Source organism: Pteropus alecto, unplaced genomic scaffold (assembly GCF_000325575.1).
Source record: "Pteropus alecto unplaced genomic scaffold, ASM32557v1 scaffold25, whole genome shotgun sequence".
NCBI lineage: Eukaryota > Metazoa > Chordata > Mammalia > Chiroptera > Pteropodidae > Pteropus > Pteropus alecto.
Genome location: NW_006441955.1, coordinates 94,553 through 115,326, shown reverse-complemented (window position 1 = coordinate 115,326; position 20,774 = coordinate 94,553). Strand labels below are relative to the sequence as shown.

Sequence of the window (20,774 nt, the reverse complement as noted above, 5' to 3'; positions counted from 1 at the left end):
CTTAGATAGGGCATGTGATCCTCTTCTTTATTCACTTTGTTTATTCCTTTGTTTATTCCATTTAATATACTTCTCATCTTAGATAATGTGTTCTTCATTTCAGACTGGTTGCCATCTCCATCTCCATTTTTATCTCTTTGTTGGAGTTCTCACTGAATTTACCTTCACTTCCCAAAAGTTCATTGAGCATCTTTATAACCAATGTTTTGAACTCTGCATTTGTTAGATTACTTGAATCCATTATATCTGGATCTCTCTTCTGTTCTATCATGTGGTTTCTGCTTCTTTGTCTTCCATTTTGCTGCCTTTCTATGTCTGTTTCTATGTACTAAGCAAAGCTCCGGTCTTATTAGTGTGGATTGGTGAAATAGGTGTTCAGTGGCCCAGTCCTGGAGGGGTTCAGCTGCAGGCCAAATTTAGCCCCAGCCTGTGCTCCTCCGGGGCCACCTGTTAAGATTCAGCAAGCAATCCACAGATGCTGTGCTTATAGTTACCTCAAAAGGCCACACCAAAAACAGGCCTGCTGCCTCCATTGTGAGTCTAGGTGCTACTCAGCAAGAAGCACCTGATTTGCCGAGGATATACCTGGATGTATGTGGCTTGGGTGGGGCTGTGAGTTGGGGGAGGCGGGATTTCAGGGAATCCTCTGGGTGGAGCGATCTTTGTTATCCAGTTTGATGACATCACAGTTATGGCGGTGCTGCATCTGCGCGCTGGGAGAGGGGAGAGCTCAACAGAGAACAATGGATACCGCAAGCACTTCTGTACAGAGTGTGTGAGTCTCGCTTTGGCCCTCAGTCCGACAATGTCTCCCTGTAAGTCCCTGATGCTCCCTGCGCGCAGCCGAATTGGCACTGGTGCTCAGAGCGAGCTGGTCCATCACCACGAAAATCCACTCGTGGATGTGGCCCCTTTAAGAGGCTTCTGCCACTGCCACAACCTCGGTCTTAGCCGCTGGAGACCGGGCAGCCCTGCGTCCTCATCTCCATCCTACCTTCTGCTGTTGCAAGGTGCTTTCTTGGATTTCTCCCTAGTTGTATGGTTTGTTCATCAAGTTCCCAGGTGATTTTTCCCTGCTGCTGCTCTTCTTTTCTGTCACAACTTTGATTTGGTCGCCAGAGGGATGAACAGAGCCTCTATCATCTACGCCATTTTTTTTTCTTACTAGTTGTTGTAACTCTTAATTTTCCTTCAGTGTCAGAGTATGAACACAGTACTGTGCTTTTCCTATGTTTTTCTTTCCTTGGAATGACAAAGCTTTGTAACTTTCCAATAATAGAATGGCTGCTGGAGGTATTAGTGAGCTCTTCATTAAGGTGTAGTAGGCGCAGTGGTTTAAGTAGGCTGAGCTGACTCTGACCTCTGTAGTGTCCTATCCAGTGAACACTTTCCTTCATATTATTTGATTACATTGTGGCATTTGATGTTTGTCGTTTCCACCTTTGGTTTGTGTGACATGTTTTCTCTTGGTTTTGTTCTTAACCTCTATTGTTTCTTTTTTGTCCTGTATGTTGATGTTCCCTTGGCCTCTTTTCTGATCTCATCTAAGGACATAATGAAGAAGACCGGGCTTTGGCATACAGTAGTGACTCATTAAATATTACCTATTACTCATATTCTCTACTTCGGGAAACTCTTTAGAATATGTGTAAATGCTAATGATATTGACATCCACATTTCAAAGTCCAGTCCTATTTCCTGAGCTTCATTATGATGTCTCTAGCTGCTTCCTAGATGTTTTCATTTGGTTTTCCTTCAGGCATCTCAAACTCAGGTCAGAAAAGAATTTACATCTCTACACAAATCTTTTCCTTTTGGTGAATACCTAGTAATTTCTTCGATCACCCAAACCAGAAGCATGGGAAGGATTCTAGTTAAACTTGGAGTCATTCTATGTACTTCTTATACCTGCTAAAAGTCACTTATCTCCTTTCCTATTTCTGTGTCCTTACTTCCGGTGCCTTAATTAAGCCCTTTTTACTTCTAATCTGCCATTAGCAATTATCATATTGAGTTGTACTCATAGATTTACATGTGTCTTTTCTGGGAGACTAACCTCTTGGAGGGATGGAGTCATGTTTTATTCAGTTTTCTATATCCTTCTCCCAGAGAGGCAATACTGTATTATTATAGTGATTAAGAGTACAGGCTTTTGATTTGAATTTTGGCTCTACCACTTCTTGGCTGTAAGAGCTTGGACAAGGTAACAAACGTCATGCTTGTTTCCACATTTGTGAAAGAGATAATAATAGTGCCTATTTTATAGGGCCACTATGAATATTAAATATTAAGCCCTTGGAAAAGTGTTCGGCTTATAGTAAATTCTCAGTAAATATTATAGCACCTATTATAATGTCTGGTACCTAGTGGGAACCCAGTTAACATTTGAATCAGTTAATAGAGGGCATTTCTGAATTGGCCAAAAGATTGTGATAGTTATCCTCTAAATGCCTTTACAACTTTCAACCTAAATTCTATTTTATGTCATGACTTAAGGCCTGGTAGAGGTAGTTATAACAGCAAATAAATGCTTATCCAAAAAAAGATAATACAGTTTTAAGAACTGGCTTTTGTTCTGTCACTAATATATGCCATTGTGTATATTCATGGCTAATTAAATAGGGATGCCAGTTTTTATTGTCTTCGGTTTGAATGGAAACTGCAACTCATTTCACAGCAGGATGGCAAGTTCAGCAGTATTGCTTTTATTTTTAATTAGGCAGTCATCCTGAAATGCATCTGTATTTGCTATGTGGGTCCATAGAAAGGATAGCAGCTGAGCAGACTTGTCATGTAGATTTGCCATGGGGTTGGTCTTGATACACACAGTTAATGTACTTGTCAGTATTCCTCGTCTAGAAAATGGTCAGTTTTCTGGGCCACATTTTACCCATAAAAATCCTTGTTTCCTTTTAAATTAGTTAGGGACTTTTATGATTATAGAAAAAAAAAATATGATAAGGTATTATGTTTACGTTCCTTTTCTACTCTTTATACCCAGGGTGTAAAAGTCCATCCTGGAATTCTCAAAAATTCTTTTTAGTAACTTTATGAGACTTCATTGCCAACTTTGTGTACACATGATTCTGTACTTGGATGGATATTGATTTTTTTTGCTGGCTGGTAATTTGTGATATCCTACTACCTGTTAGTTGATAGCTGTTCAGTGCATTGCAGGATTTTATTTGCATCTACACTGTTGTGAAGTTTTATCTACTTTGTTCCTGTGAAATGAAAGAGTAAGCAACAACAAATACTGTACATTAGAATAGAAATGGAGGAATGATTGGGAATTGACATATTCCCAACTGAATGACTGAAGGCCTTTTGCTCCAGAGGCTGGTGGAGTTATCTGTATACTCTTTAGTCTCCACATTTAAAGCAGAATGGGGAATGGTAGTAGCTTTCTACCTAGCTAACATGCAAATTACCTTTTCACAGAAATTTAGCTGTGTTTCCTGAGAAGATATGTCACAGTGGGAAGTGTTTGGAATTAAAACTACTGGCTTTGAATCCTGAGTCTGTCATTAGTTGGTTGACTTTGGGCAAGTCTTTTAATCTCTCAGTGTCATAATTTCTTCCTCTTTAACTTGGAGATAACACCTACCTTGCAGAGTTTTCATAAAGATTAGAGAAAGCTTTTGCAAAAACAACTTGGTAGAGTGCATAGCCCATGGTCAGTGGTGGTTGTGGTGGTTACTATTTCAAACAAGAGTATGGTCTAACTGGGAGTCCTAAAAATGTTTCATTGATTCACTGTAAAATGATTTGTGGAATTCTTAGTTTATAAAGATAAAATATATAATATTGAGTATAGGCTATTTAGTTGACTTTTTTCAAATTAAAATCAAAGCTTTTAATTGTACCTTCTTTGTGAAAAATAAATCAATCCCAGTGTAAGTGAAAATTAGCCTTTGAAAAGACAAACCTGCCTATGTAGAAAAGAAAAACAATTTAAACTTCCAAGCTTATAAATATTGAAATTGAGAACACAATTACTGAAAAATTACTTGTGTCCTGGTAAGCAACGTAATTTTGGCATTTTTGCTATTTCCTAGTTTAAGAACAGAACTGTTTCTAACCATTGTTTCTCAACGGGGGCACTATTGGCATTTAGGGCAGGACAATTCTTTGTTGTGTGGGACTGTTCTGTGTATTGTAGGACATTTAGTTTTCTTGGCCCTTGTCCACTAAAATGCCAGTAGTGCCCACCCCACACCCTCACTGTTGTGACAATAATTCCTCCCTGACAGGAACCTCTCCCTATCTCCTAAATTTTCACATGAAAACCACTGGGAATCTAGCTGAAATATTTTTAGTGAAGCAGACCATAGTATCATCAGTTTTCATTTAAGAATTCCAAAATTTTAAAATTATTCTTGATCAACAAAGTGTAGTCTCTTGAGTTGGGTGGCCTCTTTACAGTGAAACCAGCATTTTAAAAAAATTATTATACCTTTCTAGTAAATGTGAGAGTAATTGTAATTGTCCCTAGTTCCCCTAAGGGACACTCTTAGTATCAAAAGATAATATTCCATAAATAAGACCAAGAGAGGTAATTCAGAGATAAAATCTCACATTTTAAAGAATGTCTTTTCTGGTTTAAAATTAATCATTTTCAGATTTAAAAATTACAGTGTGGTTTTAGAGTCTATTTATATACACTTTTTCATTGACACTTGTGGCTAATTAAAATTTGTCAAATTAAATTGAACACTGCAAAGCTTGGTTGATTTCATTTAAAATGTGGCCATTTAGTATATTGACCAAAGGAGCAGTAGGCATAATTTGAAGTTTTCCCAGGATCAGCACTTCTCTAAAATGGATTAATAAAGTTCTGACTCCCATGAGGGAACTGTACTTTTTACCACTCAGTTTAGCTGTTTAGTAATTAGTATTACTTTAGCATATAATAGGGGCTCTACAACTAAATATGTCATGAATGCTTTCACATTTTAAGTGTGTGGACTTGAATAAGTTAGGCTATCTAAAAATTCTCCTGATGCTTTTGAGTTTTTAGCCTAAAATGTAAATATTTCTTGGACCAAAAACTATAATGAAACTGTGGCAGAATAAAAGTTTAGAATCTAGAGACTTGGTTTATACATTGGGATGCTATTTATTTGCCAAATTGTTTTCAGATTTTTTGACCTAAGCATACTGTTGTATTGGCAACAGATCAAAAAAACAAACAAAAAACAAAAAAAATGGTTGTTTCTTTTTGTTAATCCCCCCCAAATTAAATATAAATAAGAGTATAATATACCACCCAGAATTAACAAATATTGGTTAACAAAAAAATTAGCAAATTTATTATTTTATTGTTTGCTATAGGTTTTTTTTGGTAAAAGGAACCAAAATATTAGTGCTACAGGTGAGGTTTCCTTTGTTTTCCCTTATCTCATTTCTCTTCTTTCTCACCAAGGCAGCTACTACTATGAATTTACTGTCTATCTTTCTAGTTCATGTCTTTAGACATTTACTATAAATATTTATTTTTAAATAATAATTATAATAACCAACAAGAGTTGAATGCCCACTGTTTGCTAGGTACTGTTCATTTTATTCAATAACACTATGGTTGTTGTAAGAATTAAATGAGTTAATACATATAAAATGTTATAAGGTAGGTACTATTTTTATTTCCATTTTACAGATGATGAACTGGAGAAGTAGAGAGGTTTTAAAATGACCAGGCTCATATAGCTACAGGATATAGAGCAAGGATTTGAACCCAGATTGGCTCTAGAAGCTATACTTTCTAATCAATATGCTGTCTTGCCTCTCTATAACATATATTTTGTATGTTGTTTAAAATGCACTTTTTATACAAATGATCCAGTCAAAAAATGGGCAGAGGACCTGAACAGACTTTCCCCGAGAGGGCATACAAATGGCCAACAAATATATGAAAAGATACTCAACATCGCTAGCTATTAAGGAAATGCAAGTCAAAACCACAGTGAGATACCATCTCACACCTGTTAGAATAGCTGTTATCAACAGGACAAGCAATAACTAATGTTGGAGAGGATGTGGAGAAGTAGGAACCCCCTCATACACTGCTGGTGGCACTGCAAATTGGAACAGCCACTATGGAAGTTCCTCAAAAAACTAAGAATTGATCTACCATATGATCTAGCAATCCCTCTACTAGGTATTTACCCCAAAGACTTGAAAACTCATATCTATAAAGATATTTGCACACCAGTGTTTATAGCACCATTATTCACAGTGGCCAGGACATGGAAGCAACCAAAGTGCTCTATGATAGATGATTGGCTAAAGAAGCTGTGGTACATATATTACAATGGAATATTACTCAGCCATAACAAAAGATGAAATACTGCCATTTGGAACAACATGGATGGAACTCAAGATAATCACGCTAAGTGAAAGAAGCCAGACAGAAAAAGTTGAAAATCACATGATATCACTTCTATGTGGGATATAAACCTAAAAGCAACAAATGAACAGGACAAACAAACAGAGACTCATGGACATAGGCTATAGACTAGTGGTTACCAGATGACTATAGAGTAGTGGTTACTAGCGGAGTGGGGGAGGAGGAGGGATGTAAATGGGGTAAGGGGGTCAAATATAGGGGGATAAGGGGAGGGTGAAGTGGGTAAAGGGGATCAAATATATGGTAGCTGAAGGAAACTGAACTTTGGGTGGTGAACACAATACAATATACAGATGTCAAATGATAATGTACACCTGAAAATTATAAGATTGTATTAACCAATGTTACCTAATAAACTTTATTAAAATAATAATAATAATTGAATCTTCTAAAAAAAACTTAGAAAGATGAAAGGAAATAAAATATTAACAGTGAAAACAATAAAATATACTTTTTATTAAAATTGTATACAGTGGGGATGGTCCTGTAATTTTTGAATTTTAGTGATGTCACTAACTACAACTTGCTTTTCCCTACTCAATATGCTTTTGAAATACATTCACATTGCTAGATAGAGTTCATTCATTGTAAGTGCTGTATATTTCATTGAAAAATATGCTACAGTTTATTGCTCCTACTAACTTTAGGTTTTCTTTTTTTCCAAACTTTGTATTATGCACAATACTGAAATTAAATGAATAACCTTATTCAGGTCTCCTGTGTTTATGTGCAAGTTTCTGTGAGCATATATCTTTTTAGAAATACTTTCCTGCCTCTTGAAAAGTATTGTGAGCCAAGATACAAAGCTATTTGTTTTTCAAAATAAAAATATAAAAAAATTCAGTCTTTTTTGCTGTTGTGAAACTCGTAACTGACTCCACCCAAACCAGCTCAGTTGGAATTACCTCCTCTCACCTAGCTGAGAATGTAAAACCTGACCTGTTGAGCTGCAGAGAACAACTCTGTCTCCCAAGCCTTAGCACAGAGAACAGCAGCTAATTTCACAGAGGCCACAGGGCAGATGTTATTCTTGAGGGTTCTGTGGAGGTTAACAGTGTATTTCATTCAAAATGAAATATATCTAAAAAATAAAAAAGTCAGTAGATGGCAAGTTTATCAAATTGTTCAGTTAATTTAGCAGACAACTATGCTTTATATATTCAGTTTTAACTTCAATATTTTGTATTTTATTTTTCTAAAGTAAAGTTTCTTTTTCCTTTTTTTCTATCTGTCCAAGTTATAGTTAGCTTGGCCTTCCTCTGCACTCAAGTCCTGGTCTTTTCTACCCAGATGATTAGCTTAATTTCTTACAACGTAGTGAAAAAACACCAAACTATGTGGTAATGAAATGGGAAAAGCATGAGCTTTGGTGCTGGATGGACCTTGGTTCCAATTCTGGTTCTACCAGCTGTGTATCCTTAGGCAAGTTACTTAACTTCCTGAGCCTACATTTTTTTTTCTTTAAAATGAGGATCACATATACCTTGGTGGTATGTTTTGAGGATTAAATGAGAAAATACTTGCAAAATTCTGTTTCGTTTTTAAGCTATTAATATTCCCCTCCCCTGCTACAGAGATCTTCAACTCTTAGTATATGTAAGAATCACTGGGGAGCTTGGTAAAATTTTCAGGCCTCACTCCAAGAAATTCTAATTTCAGAGGTCAAGGTTGAGACCAAAGAATCTAGGTTTTAAACAAGCTCCTTGGGTAATTTTGAAGCAGATGATCAACAGGCACATTTTTAGAAATGCACTTGGTTTCTTGGTTTCTTGGTTCCAAGTCTAGCTTTGTTAGTAAAATAGCTTATAGCTATGGGCAAATCATTTCTACTTTCTGAGCTTTATGTTTCCTCAAATATAAAATGAATGACTAAAACTTTATAGTTTTATAATCCTAAATTTTTGATCTGGTAATCTGTTGCCATTTTTTGGCAGAGGTTCAGTAGTGGTACTGAATCTTTTGGGCGGGGAGGAGGGCGGGAACTCAGATTATTCTTCCTTCTGTGGCCTCTGTGAAATTAGCTTAAGCAAAAATAATTTCCTTTTGAAGATAAAGGGATATGTCATGGAACCTTAAGCTAGGATGTAGTTGGGCCTCAGGAATCCGGGACTAGAGCACATAGGGAAAAATCAAGTTCTCACTTTGTCTGTTACCCCCACCCCCACCCCCTTCAAACTGGCCCCAGTCTCTTGGCTTTTTTTGCCTTTCAGGCTACATGGTAGAAAATGGCCATGGCCAAACACTCCTGAGTTTACATGGCTTCTTTTTTTGAAAGCAGCCAGACTGAGGCTGGAATATCTTAATTCCAAATTGCTAAGAAAGTAACTGTGATTGGTGCATATTGAGTAGAGTGCCACTAACTTCTGGCTGTTGCTAGGGAGCCAAGGTCTTAATGTAAGGCTGGATAGGAGCCCTGTGGTTATTCTCCCCTTGTTGGAGGTGGTAAAGGTAGTCTGGGTTATGTATTCGCTACATTTATGAAAGCATTTCACTAATTGAAGAGTCCATTGTTGTATTTTGTATAAGACCCTTAAAATCGATTCTCATAGAAAAAAATAGAAGTAGGGAGAGACAGGCTATAAAAGAAAAAGTGGGCTTGTTTTTATTCTTAGTTATGTACCAGATAGAGTAGAGCCTTCTATAGTCACTTCTACTGAACTATGCTGTTTAATTAACAGTGAACTTTTAAGTTGCTTTTGCATATAGTTTTCTTCTTTCAAAATTATGTAATTCTATATTATCTTTGTAATTCTATATTATCTATAAAATCTTTGTCATATAAGTTGCTTTTGCATATAGTTTTCTTCTTTGTAAAATTATGTAATTCTATATTATCTATAAAATCTTTGTCATTTGTTTTATATATTTGGACTTAATTTTTCAAATGAAGAGAAAATTATGAGGCTATGAATGGCATTATTGGTAGGAACACAGGCTTTTGAATAAGTCTTGCATTTTAATTTTATCTCTGCTATTTAGTGACTGATTACTTGACTGCTCTGTGAAATGAACATAAGAACCATTATATCATGGATTATTTGAAAATCAAATGACATGACATGACGACATATTTTTGGCTTTTACATTATGTTTCCTAAGTAGTGGGTGCTCAATGAATTAGAGATGTTATCATTGTTATTTTGTTTTTAGAATGTAATTGATGATCTTCATTATATTCTACTCATTTATGTTAAAGACTGACTATATCTTGAGCTTTAAATACATCAGTATTTTTGGAAAGTAAAGGCTTAAAGTGTTTTTCATATCTGAAAATCAGAAACTAGAATGTGAAAGAAGAAATATTTTTACATTGATAGTTCATTAGTTTGTATTTATTAATGATTTTAATGAAGTATCTTTTTGATCTCTTGTTTAGTGTCAAACTGGAAGAGAAGTAAAACTCAACAGAAATTTATAATGTGTGGCGTTCCTTCTTAAGAGAAGAAAAAAGTGATTATTGTGACTATGGATCGAAGCAAACGGAATTCAATTGCAGGATTTCCTCCACGTGTGGAGCGTCTTGAAGATTTTGAAGGAGGTGGTGGAGGGGATGGGAACGTGACCCAGGTGGGAAGAGTTTGGCCATCTTCTTATCGAGCTCTTATAAGTGCCTTTTCCAGACTGACACGTTTAGATGACTTCACCTGTGAAAAAATAGGATCGGGCTTCTTCTCTGAAGTGTTCAAGGTGAGTGATACTTCAGCTTTTCTCATATTGTCTTATTCATGGTCAGCTTCACTGCAGAATTGATAGTTGTGTTTAATTAGGACATAGGCTTTGCTTAGTCAAGGTATTGTGGATCTCGAGCAGTTTTCTAACTGTCCCCTCAAGCTCTTTATTAACTTGTGAGGTATTTTATTATTTTAATTATAAAATAGTGCATATTGATCAAAAATCCTAATAATATTAGTCTCTTTCGTTTCCCCTTCCCGCATACATATATCTCCCCAAAAATAAGTATAATTAACAATTTGGTATGTGTACTCTGGACCCTTTTCTGTGCTTATGCATATATTATACACACATCTTATATACATATATAAAAACTTACATATACATCTAAAGAGATATACTTATATACACACATACACACATATGTACATACTCACACATATAGTTTTTGTTTGCTTAATTTTAATAAAATTCAGCCTTTAATGTTCCCAAGCAATCACATTTCCCTAGTTCATTTATTATCCCAGAAGATTATTTGAAGCCTTTTTTTCTCTAATCAAACTCTCAGGACTTCTCTAGTCCTCACTCTCAGTGAGGAGCTTGCTTCCTAATTCACTGAGAAGACTGAAGCAAGCTGAAGAGAACTTCCACAGCCTCCCATCACCCCATATGGCTACTAACCCACATCTCTACCCACTTCCTTGGACTTTATTCCTGTCACTATGGATGAACTATCCATGTTCCAATCTAAGTCATACTTCTATTTATATGGTATATCCTGTTTCCATTTGCCTATTCAGAGACATTACCTAAGAAATTCTCCCCTCTCTTTCCTACGTCATATTTCACTCTCTTAAATTATTTTCATCAGCATGTAAATATCGTTATTTTTCTCACATTAAAAAAATCTTTAAAGGGAGAAAATCTTATTTTGACCACATCATCTCTCTTTTGCTATACTCCTTCATGTCTTGTTCTCTTTTGGACCAAAACACCTCTATAGACTTATTTCCTCTCAACCATTTACTGTTCCTTTCCTTCTCTTTGATCCATCACTCTCCTCTTCTTCTTTCCCTCCTTCATTCTCTCCTTCCTTCCTTCTCTCTCTCTCTATAATGTGGTAAGATATATACCACAAATATACCATTTTAACCATATTTAAGTGCACTGTTCAGTGGTATTAAATACATTTACAATGTTATGCATTATCCATTTCTGGAACTTTTCATCATCCCAAACAGAAATTTATACCCATTAAACAATAACTCCCTATTCCCCTCTCCCCAGCCCCTGTTAACTCTGTTCTACTTTCTGTCTCCATGAATTTGCCTATTCTCAGTACTTCACATTAGTGGAATCATATAATATTTGTCCATTTGTGTCTGGTTTATTTCACTTATCAGAATATCCTAAAGTTTCACCCATGTTGTAACATGTATCAGAATCTCATTCCTTTTTATGACTGAATAATATCCCATTGTTTGTATATACCACATTTTGGTTATCTATTCATCTATTGATAGACATTTGGGTTATTTTCACCTTTCGGTTATTGTGAATAATGCTGCTGTGAACTTTGGTGTACAAGTATCTATCTGTGTCCCTGCTTTCAGTTCTTTTGGGTATTTAGTTATAAGAGGAATTATTGGGTCATATAGTGTTTCCTTTAAAAAAACTTAAAAAAAAAATTAAAAAAAAATTATGGTAAAATACACATAACAAAATTTACTATCTTAACCATTTTTAAGTGTACAGGTAAGTAGTGTTCAGTATATTCACATTGTGGTTTAACCAATCTCCAGAACTTTTTCATCTTGCAAAACTGAAACTGTATACCCATTAAACAACAACTCCCTCTTTTAAACTTCTACCTTCAGCTCCTGGCAACAACCATTATACTTTCTGTTTCTATGAGTTTGACTACTGGAGATGCTTTATTTTGATAATTTCAACTACCCAAAAATTACAAAATAATTTTTGCATGACAAAAAAAAAAACATTAAGAAAATTCAAAAGACAAAAACTCACTTGGGGAAAAAAAGTATGCTATTTCATGGACTAAGTGTTAATTTCCTAATATCAGTGCCTAGAAATCAATAGAAAAACCAATAACTCAATAGAAAGCTGAATGAAAACATTCCGAATGAGCAGAATATTTTTAGGAAAGGAAACATAAGTGATTGTTAAATATTTGAAAAGGCGCTCAACCTCCCAAATAATGAGCAATGCAAATTAAAATGCAACAAATACCATTTTAATCATCCTGTATCAATTGATAATATCATTATTGTTTGATAATGCCATTAGTTTGGTGAAGCAATGGGAAAATAGGCACACTCATATCTTAATGGTGGGAAAGTAAAGTGGTACAACTGCTGTAGTGGAGGGGAATGCAAATGGAAAATAGCTATCAAACTTATAAAGGGATATTCTCTTTGATTTAGCTAGAAATTCCACTATTGGGGATTATCCTCCAGATATACTTGCATGCTAAATAGCATGTTTATAAGATTACTTATTGTTTATAATGGCAGTCATTTGTAAACAGCCCAAATAGTCATAGAGGACTAATTAAATTATTAAGCATCCATGTAATGTAGTACTTTGTAAGTGTAAAAAGGATTGAGGAAGCTTTTAAGTTCTGATACAGAAAGATCTCCCAGATATGTTACAAAAGCAGGATTCATAGTATTGTGCATGATATGCTTCATTTTGTTAAAAGAGAGGGAGAAAAGCAAGAAACGGTATTTGATTCTGTAGTAATAAACTTTGAGAATACATAAGAAACTAAGAATAGTAGTTACTTATGGAGAGGGGTAGTGGGAACTGGGTAAAGTTTTTTAGAACTTTTTAGTGTGTATGTATGTATATAATTCATTTAATTGAACCTATATTAAAATTTATATAACTAATTAAATCAAAAGAGAAACGAAAATAAACTCTTAGACACAAGTCTATTTTTCTGAGCACTGTTATGTTCCACTGTTTAAATTTGTCTATTTCTCTGTCATACCATACTGATTGAAAATGTTCTCTTAAGTCCCATTGGGTGCTCTTAAATAGATCTTAAATGTGAATTTTAAAATCAGTTACATTTTATGAAAACTTCTCTGGGATTTCTATGGGGAATATATTGATTTCAGAATTAATCTGCAGAGAATTGATATCTTTAACATACTGAATTATGTTTTCTAGTAACATGATATGTTTCTCTATTTAGATCTTTTAAATCTGTGGTTAGTATCTTTTAGATACTGGCAATAGAGCTTTTTTCCATTAGAACCCTCCATTTTGTTCATGGCAGTAACCAGACCCAGGTGAGTTATTCTCTCAGCTTTGTTGTAGCTAGAGGTGGGTACATGAACACAGTTCTGGATATTTCAATCTAAATGGAATTCTGTTGAGACTGTGGGAAAGATTTTGCTTTTTGTGACAAAAGGGAAAGGTGGAACTGACTGATGATTCCTTTCTTTCCTGCCTTAGAACTGCAGTAGTCACCTGGTGATTATGAGGCTGATAGCATGAGGAAAAGTCTGAGAATTGTAGAGAAGCCAGCTCTGACATCTTGGAGTAGCTCAACTAATGCAACTGTCTATCTCTGTACTTTTCATTATGTGAAAAAAAAACAAACCCTATTTTTATTTACACATGGTCATCCAGATATTCTTACTTTCTCTTGAATATATTCCTAACTGATCAAGTGAGCTTCTGTCAAGTTATTTGATTTTATTAATACAGAGCTTAGACCTTTCTTGCTGTATTTAGTCCTAGATATTTCAAGTACTGTTGCTACTGTGAATGGATTCTTGTTTTCCATTACCTTATCTAATTGGTTATTAATGATTTGTACGAAAGCTATTAATTTATGTATGTTAGTTTTATATCTAGCCTCTTTGCCAAATTTTCATTTTTATTCTAATAGTTGGTTAATGGTTGGTTGGTTGGTCAGTTGATGTCCAAGAATTTGCTAAGTAGATAGTCATATCACTTGCAAAGAACAGTAGTTCTATGTCTTCCTTTTCTTTTTTTTTATTTTTTAGGCTAGGCAACCCTTGGTTGACCTCACAGATTGCAAGGACCTTGTCAACTTACAACCCTCCCTTTATTTTTCATACCTACAGCACCTGATCTTTCTAGGTAGTCTCCCATCCAAGTACTAACCAAGCCTGACCCTTCTTAGCTTCTGAGATCAGACGAGATCGGGCTTGTTCAGGGTTGACATGGCCATAGATTTTTCTTTTTTTTGATAACCTTTCTTTTTAGTGTGTGTCATTGCATTGATATCTAGTATGATGATTGAATAGAGGCAGGTAAGGATCGCAGGCAGCTTTAACATGTTTTGTCTGACTAGAATGTTTATTTTATATTTATTAATATGATGTTGGGGATATATACTTTTCCTTAAGCTGAGAAGGTTTCCTATTTCTAAATGAGGATTTTTGTTAGAAAAGATTATTGAAGGTTATCAAAACATTCTTGATATCTGTTAGGGTGATGAAATAATTTTCTCTTTTTATCTAAAAAAATGTGAATAGTAAATCTATTGTTTAACCATGCATTTCTGGGATAAATAATACTTGTTTATGATGAACACTTTTTCATACACTACTGGATTTGATTTGCTAATATTTTATTTAGAATTTATGTCTATGTTCATAAGTGAGATTGGCCTATAATTTTTCTTTTTTTGATACTCTGTTCAATTTTGGTATTAGAATTATGCTACCTTCATAGAAGGGGTTGAGAAGTCTTCCAGGTTTTTTCCTAATATTGTGGGTAGTTCACATTGCATAGGACTTTATGAAGGTTTAGTAGAACTTTCCTGTAAAATCATCTGATGGAGGTAAATTTTTTATTATTTTTTCAACTTTTTAGAAATTGGTTGTTAGTCTTTTCAGACTTTCATTCTCTTAAGTGATTTTATTTTATTTTCTTAGTATATAATTAATTTTTTCTAAATTTTCAGATTTATAGGCATAAATATTGTACATAATTGATGTGGCAAGGATTTCTAGTTTTCCAATAACTGTATTTTCCTTTTTCCATATTAAATCTTTTAGTTGGACACATAGATGCCATTTCCCAGCTTTTCTTATAGCTAGGTATAACTATCTGACTAATTTTGTCCAATAGGATATTAGCAGAAGAGTTAAATGGCAGTTTTTGGGAATCTTTCTTTGCTCCTTTTTTGTCCCTTCTTCCTTCATATTGGCTGAAATGAAGACATCTTGGATTGTAAAGTGACCTTGGAATGGAGGTCACCTGTGGTAGAACAAAACCGAGCCTGAGTATTCAAGGCCTTTATGGAGCAGAGCTGCCTAGACCTATATTGCCTCCTCCAAACTTTTATGTGAGAGAAAAATCTTGTTTAAAGACTTCTAAAATTTGGATTTCTTTTATTTGTAGTCAAACCTAATTGTAACTAATGTTATAATTGCCTGTCATATCTATATATCTGTCTCCTTTCTCTAATGTGATTTATTTGTGTCTTCATTTTTAAATGAAAACTTAACACAGATTTATTTTAGGTTTCTTCTCAAAGGATTTGTCTTTTATAAAATCAGTTGTTTTTTATTGATAAACCAAAGGCTTAAGAAATGAAGGATTCTGGAGCCTGCAAGAGTAGCTGTGAATTCACATTGTTCCTGCCCAGGGACGATTGACTCTGTGTTGTTTGCCAAACCTGCTGATAACTCCACCCTGGTTGGAACCTTACAAAGTTTATTACCTTTGATTCTCCTGATTATCTTCTGTTTATGTGTTGTGGTTCACTATGTTCTACTTCTTTTGTTTTACTTATTATATATATATATTGTTCTTTCTGTAGCTTCTAGAATTTTATTCTTATCTCAGTTTTTCCTAGTATTTCATATTTTCTAATATATACATGTAAGTTTTAAAGTTTCCTCTTGATTTGGCCATATCACAGGTTTTTATGTGTTCTCATCATTTCTAAATGTAATTTAATTTCCCTTTTAATCTGAGAATTATATAAAATGAACTTTTAGAATTTCTACATGGTGAGGCTTATTTGGTAATTGTTTGATATTTAATTTCTAATTTATTGCATCATGATCAGAGAAAATGGCCTATACGATGTCTGCCTTTTAGAGTATATTTAGCTTTTGTGTAGGCCTAACACATGTTCAGATTTTTTTGAATGCTGCAAGTATATTTGAAGCAAATATGAATTCTCTGTTTTGTTTGCATAAAGTTCTCTATATCTCTATTAGATCAAGCTTTGTATTGTTAGTCAAATATTCTTACTGCAGTCTAATTGATCTATTTCTTATTAATATTATTATTTCCTCATGTGTTTACAGATTTCTCCTTATGTTTCTATCAGTATATTACTTGTTTCTAGGCCTGCTTGTGAGGTAGATATTAATAGAAACTCATGGTTATTATTGGATTACACTATAGATTGTATATTTTATAAATATTGACTATTTTTGTCCTGTTTTATGCTTTTAACTTTGATTTCTAGTTTATCCGATAGTATTATTATATACTTTCTTTCTCATTGTATGCATTTGCCTATTGCTTTGCTTATTATTTTCCCAGTATGTCTTTTTTATTTCTATTTTTATTCCATCTGTGATAGTATATTTTTATGTGTCCTATGAAACAGTTTCATATTTAAATTTTTTGATCCAAAATTGAATTTACCTATAGAGATTGTAATTTGTTTACATTTATTGTAATTACTTCTATCTTTATATTAAATAAACTCTTAAATGATATTGTAATGATTATAAAATTGAGGACAATAGTTATTGTCCTCAGCACTTTGCAAATACTATTCCCGCCCCTCCTTTTTTTTTTACTGACTTTTATTGTTGCTGATAAATTCTTAGTCCGGTTATTACTCCTGTTTATAGGTAATCAGTTTTTTTTTGTTCTGGTAGTTAGGATTACCTTATTCTTTGTTCTTTAGTTTCACTATGCTAGTCTAGGAGTGGACTTATTTATATTTATTCTGCTCAGGACATGGTATGTTCTTTTAGTTTAAGAACTCATGTCTGTCTTTAATCTTAGGAAGTTCTTGGGCATTATCTTTTTAAATTCTGCTCTTTTCTCTGGTCTCAAAGCCCTATTATATGCATATTAGGTTGTCTTATACTATATTTCATGTCTCTTAATTTCTGTTTTACATTTTTAATTTCCTTACCTTTTTGTTTGTTTTTGTTTTTTGGGGAGTCATGAGTCTCAGTTTATTTTCCTATTTAGTTACTTTTCATTTGGGTTCTACTCTATTGTGGAAATCTCCGTTGAGATTTTTAATTTCAATTGCTGTATTTTTCTTTTCTAGACTTTCTATTTTTTAAAAAATGTGCTTTCCTTTTGTTTCCAAATATTCTTTTCTTGCTTTTATTTGAACATCTAATTTTGTTTAATTTTAATTGAATTTATTTTTAAAATTACATGGTACAAGCTCAAAAGATAGAAAAGGTTATTCAGTGAAAACTCATTTACCTCCTTCTGATCCCCAGTTTTCCTCCCTGGAGGCAACCAATATTTAATAGTTTCTTATGTATCCTTCTAGAGCTATTCTATACATAGATAAGCAAATATACATATGTCTATATCTGTATGTGTTTGTGTGAGTGTGTGTGCGTGTGCATGCATTTATATATCAGTTATCTGTTATTTATTTACTTATTTATCTACTACAAGATAGAAAACTCCTAGAGTTGTAAGTTCAATGAAGGCAGGGATTTTTATCTCTTTTTATTAACCTGTGCATTGTTGTATCCTTATTGCCTAGAATTCTACAAGGCACATAGACCCATTTTTCTACAAGGTTATTTTTCTTGTATCTTAATGATTTATAGGAATCTTTTGTGTCTGTGCAGTGAATTAGGGATATTTCCCAAGCTTGCAGTATTTTTTAAACTAGCTTATAATAATTTTTGCAATGTAGAAATAGTTCATTTTGTTTTTTACTGTCTTAACTTTCATTTCTGACTCCTATTTCTTTTATTATTTAGGACTACTATATTACACTCCTATTTTACAGTTACTGCTTTTATGTTTAAATATTTGATCCATCTGGAATTCAAATTTTAGATGGCTACTCAGTTGTACCATCAACATTTATTATATAGTTAATATTTTTTTCAGTGATTAGAAATGTTACCTTTATTCTATATTGAATTTTCCTAGGTATTTTGGTCTGTTTCTAGACTTTATTGCATTGACCTATCTATTCATATACCAGTACACACCATTATAATAATTTAATTATGTGTAGCTTTAATACCTGGTTAGTCTAATTCTCTATTATTATTCTTTTCAGAATTTTCTTGGTGTTTCTTCCTTATTTTTTAATGTAAGTTTTAGAATCGCATTTGTTACTTTCCAAAAACATACAGTTGTCATTTTAATTAAGACTGGAGTAAATTTATAGATTAATTTAGAATTGATATCTTAATGATATTGAGTCTTTTTATATAAGCACATGGCATGCCTTTACATCTGTTCAAGTATTTTGTGTTCTGTGGTAGATATTAAGATTTAAAAATATATATATGTGTCTTGTACATTTCTTGTGGTATTCTTCGTTTTTCTGTTTTCTGTTGTAGTTGTAAATGGAAACTCTCCTTCCATTTTATCTTCTGTTTGTTGTTTGCATATGAGGGCTATTAATTTTTACAATTGATATTTGATGCAATTGGCATACTGAATTTTTTTAATGTTTGCAATGGGTTTTCAGTTGATATGCTTTGGTTTTCATGTTATATAATCATATCAGTTGTGAATGATAATCAATTTAGGCTGAAATAGTTATCTTTTATTCTGTCAGTTTTGAAATCTTAACAACTTTTTTTAATTTGTTAAGAATTATTTTTATGAAGAATGATATTGAATTTTACCAAATGTCTTTTCACAATCTGTGGTACACGATGGTTAATTTTATGTGTCAACTTGACTGGGCCACAGTGTACCCAGATATTTACTCAGACATTATTCTGGGTGTGTCTGTGAGAGAGAGCATTTTTGGATAAGAATGACATTTGAATCAGTCGACTGGGTAACACAGATTGCCCTCCCTAACATGAGTGGCTATCATCCAATCATCTGAAGGTGTGACTAGAACAAAAAGGCTGACCTTCTTATAATTAAGCGGGAATTCCTCCTGCCTGATTGCTTGAGCTGGCTGGGACATCAGTCTTTTCCTGCCTTTGAATTGGAACTGAAATATTGGCTCTTCTTGGGCCTTGAGCCTGACAACTTTTGGACTGGAATTTGAGTTAACACCATTGGCTCTCTTGATTCTCAGGCCTTTGGACTCAGACTGGAACTATACCATTGGCTTTCTTGGGTGTCCAGTTTGCTGACTACAGATCTTGGGACTTATCAGCTTCCATAATCATTGAGCTAATTTCTTATGATAAATCTCTTTCTATTTGAATATATACTTTTGGTTCTGTTTCTCTGGAGAACTCTAATACATATGGTAATAAAAGTATTTTCCCCTTTTGGTCTTTTAGTAAAGTGAATTATATTAGTAGGTATTCTAATAGTGAGCCATTTTTGCATTCCTGGTGTATTATTCTTTAATTTGAGGCTAGCTTCTTTTTGCTGGGGTGTTTTTGCCTCAATATTTGTGAGAATGGTGGTTTTTTCTTTCATGCTTTTTATTTTATTCTATTTATTTTTTATTTTTTTAGGTGAGGCAACCCTTGGTTGACCTCATAGGTTGCAAGGACCTTGTCAGCTTACAATCTCTTATTATTATTATTATTTTTTATATTTTATGCCTACAGCACCTGGTTTTCCTAGGTGGTTTCCCCATCCAAGTACTAACCAGGCCTGACCCTGCTTAGCTTCTGAGATCAGAAAGGATAGGGCTTGTTCAGGGTAGCATGGCCATAGACTCTTTCATGCTTTTGTTGTTAGGTTTTTATACCACTGTTATGCTTACCCCGTAAAAATAATTTGGAAGTTCTCCCCTACCTCTTGTGCTTTGAAACAGTCAAAATGATATTAGAATAATTTATTCCTTAAATATTTGATAGAATTCCTCTGTGAAATGCTTGGTCAATTACTTTGAAAACTTTTCCTATTCTTCCAGAGTACTCGGTTAATTTAGATATTTGTTACTTCTGAGTCAATTTTGGTAAATTATTTTTACTAGGAAATTATTATTTCTTATAGGTTTTCTAATATACTTGCATAGAGATGAGTAAGTTTTGATCATTAACATTTTTTGTTTAAGCCCCTTTCAGATTAGTTGAAACTCTTGGAGTGTAGATTCTGCTGCTGTTTGTTCTGCTGGTTCTTCTTCATGGTTTTTCATTTCTCCTGTGATTCGTAATTTTTTATTGAAAGTCTACCTTCCGAGGCAAATACTTTTCCTTGGAATTCTTGTGTTCTAGGTTGTGAATGTGTCTTGGTACAGTGGTCTCATATTTGTCTCTGCTGGAGTCATATAGATTCTGGATCTGAACCTAAAGGCTTTATTTTTATTTCTTGGCTCAGGCTTTCTGTGCAGTGTCTATATAGCACAAATTTCAGTACTGAACCTGATTCTCATAGTTGGCTCTTATTCCTCATTTAAGGCAATAGGAACTAACATTATCCCACTGTGAATGTCTATTACAGAATAGGAGAATACTAATTAATTGTATTTTATGGTATTTTATGAAGTAATTAGTTAATATTAGGGTGAGAACAATATCAATGGGAAAGA

At 33.8% G+C, this 20,774-nt stretch overlaps 1 protein-coding gene and 1 pseudogene across 1 annotated transcript in view; one reads left to right on the top strand and one right to left on the bottom strand.

The window, feature by feature from the left end:
• Positions 1 to 20,774, top strand: part of TESK2 (testis associated actin remodelling kinase 2) — a 107,513-nt gene that overhangs the window by 10,842 nt on the left and 75,897 nt on the right. Inside the window, exon 2 of the mRNA XM_006919127.3 lies at positions 9,783 to 10,093. Coding sequence (XP_006919189.1) covers positions 9,872 to 10,093 — 222 coding nt within the window. The 5' untranslated portion in view covers positions 9,783 to 9,871. The remainder of the gene's footprint in view (positions 1 to 9,782; positions 10,094 to 20,774) is intronic.
• LOC112485979 lies at positions 19,840 to 19,959 on the bottom strand (annotated as a pseudogene).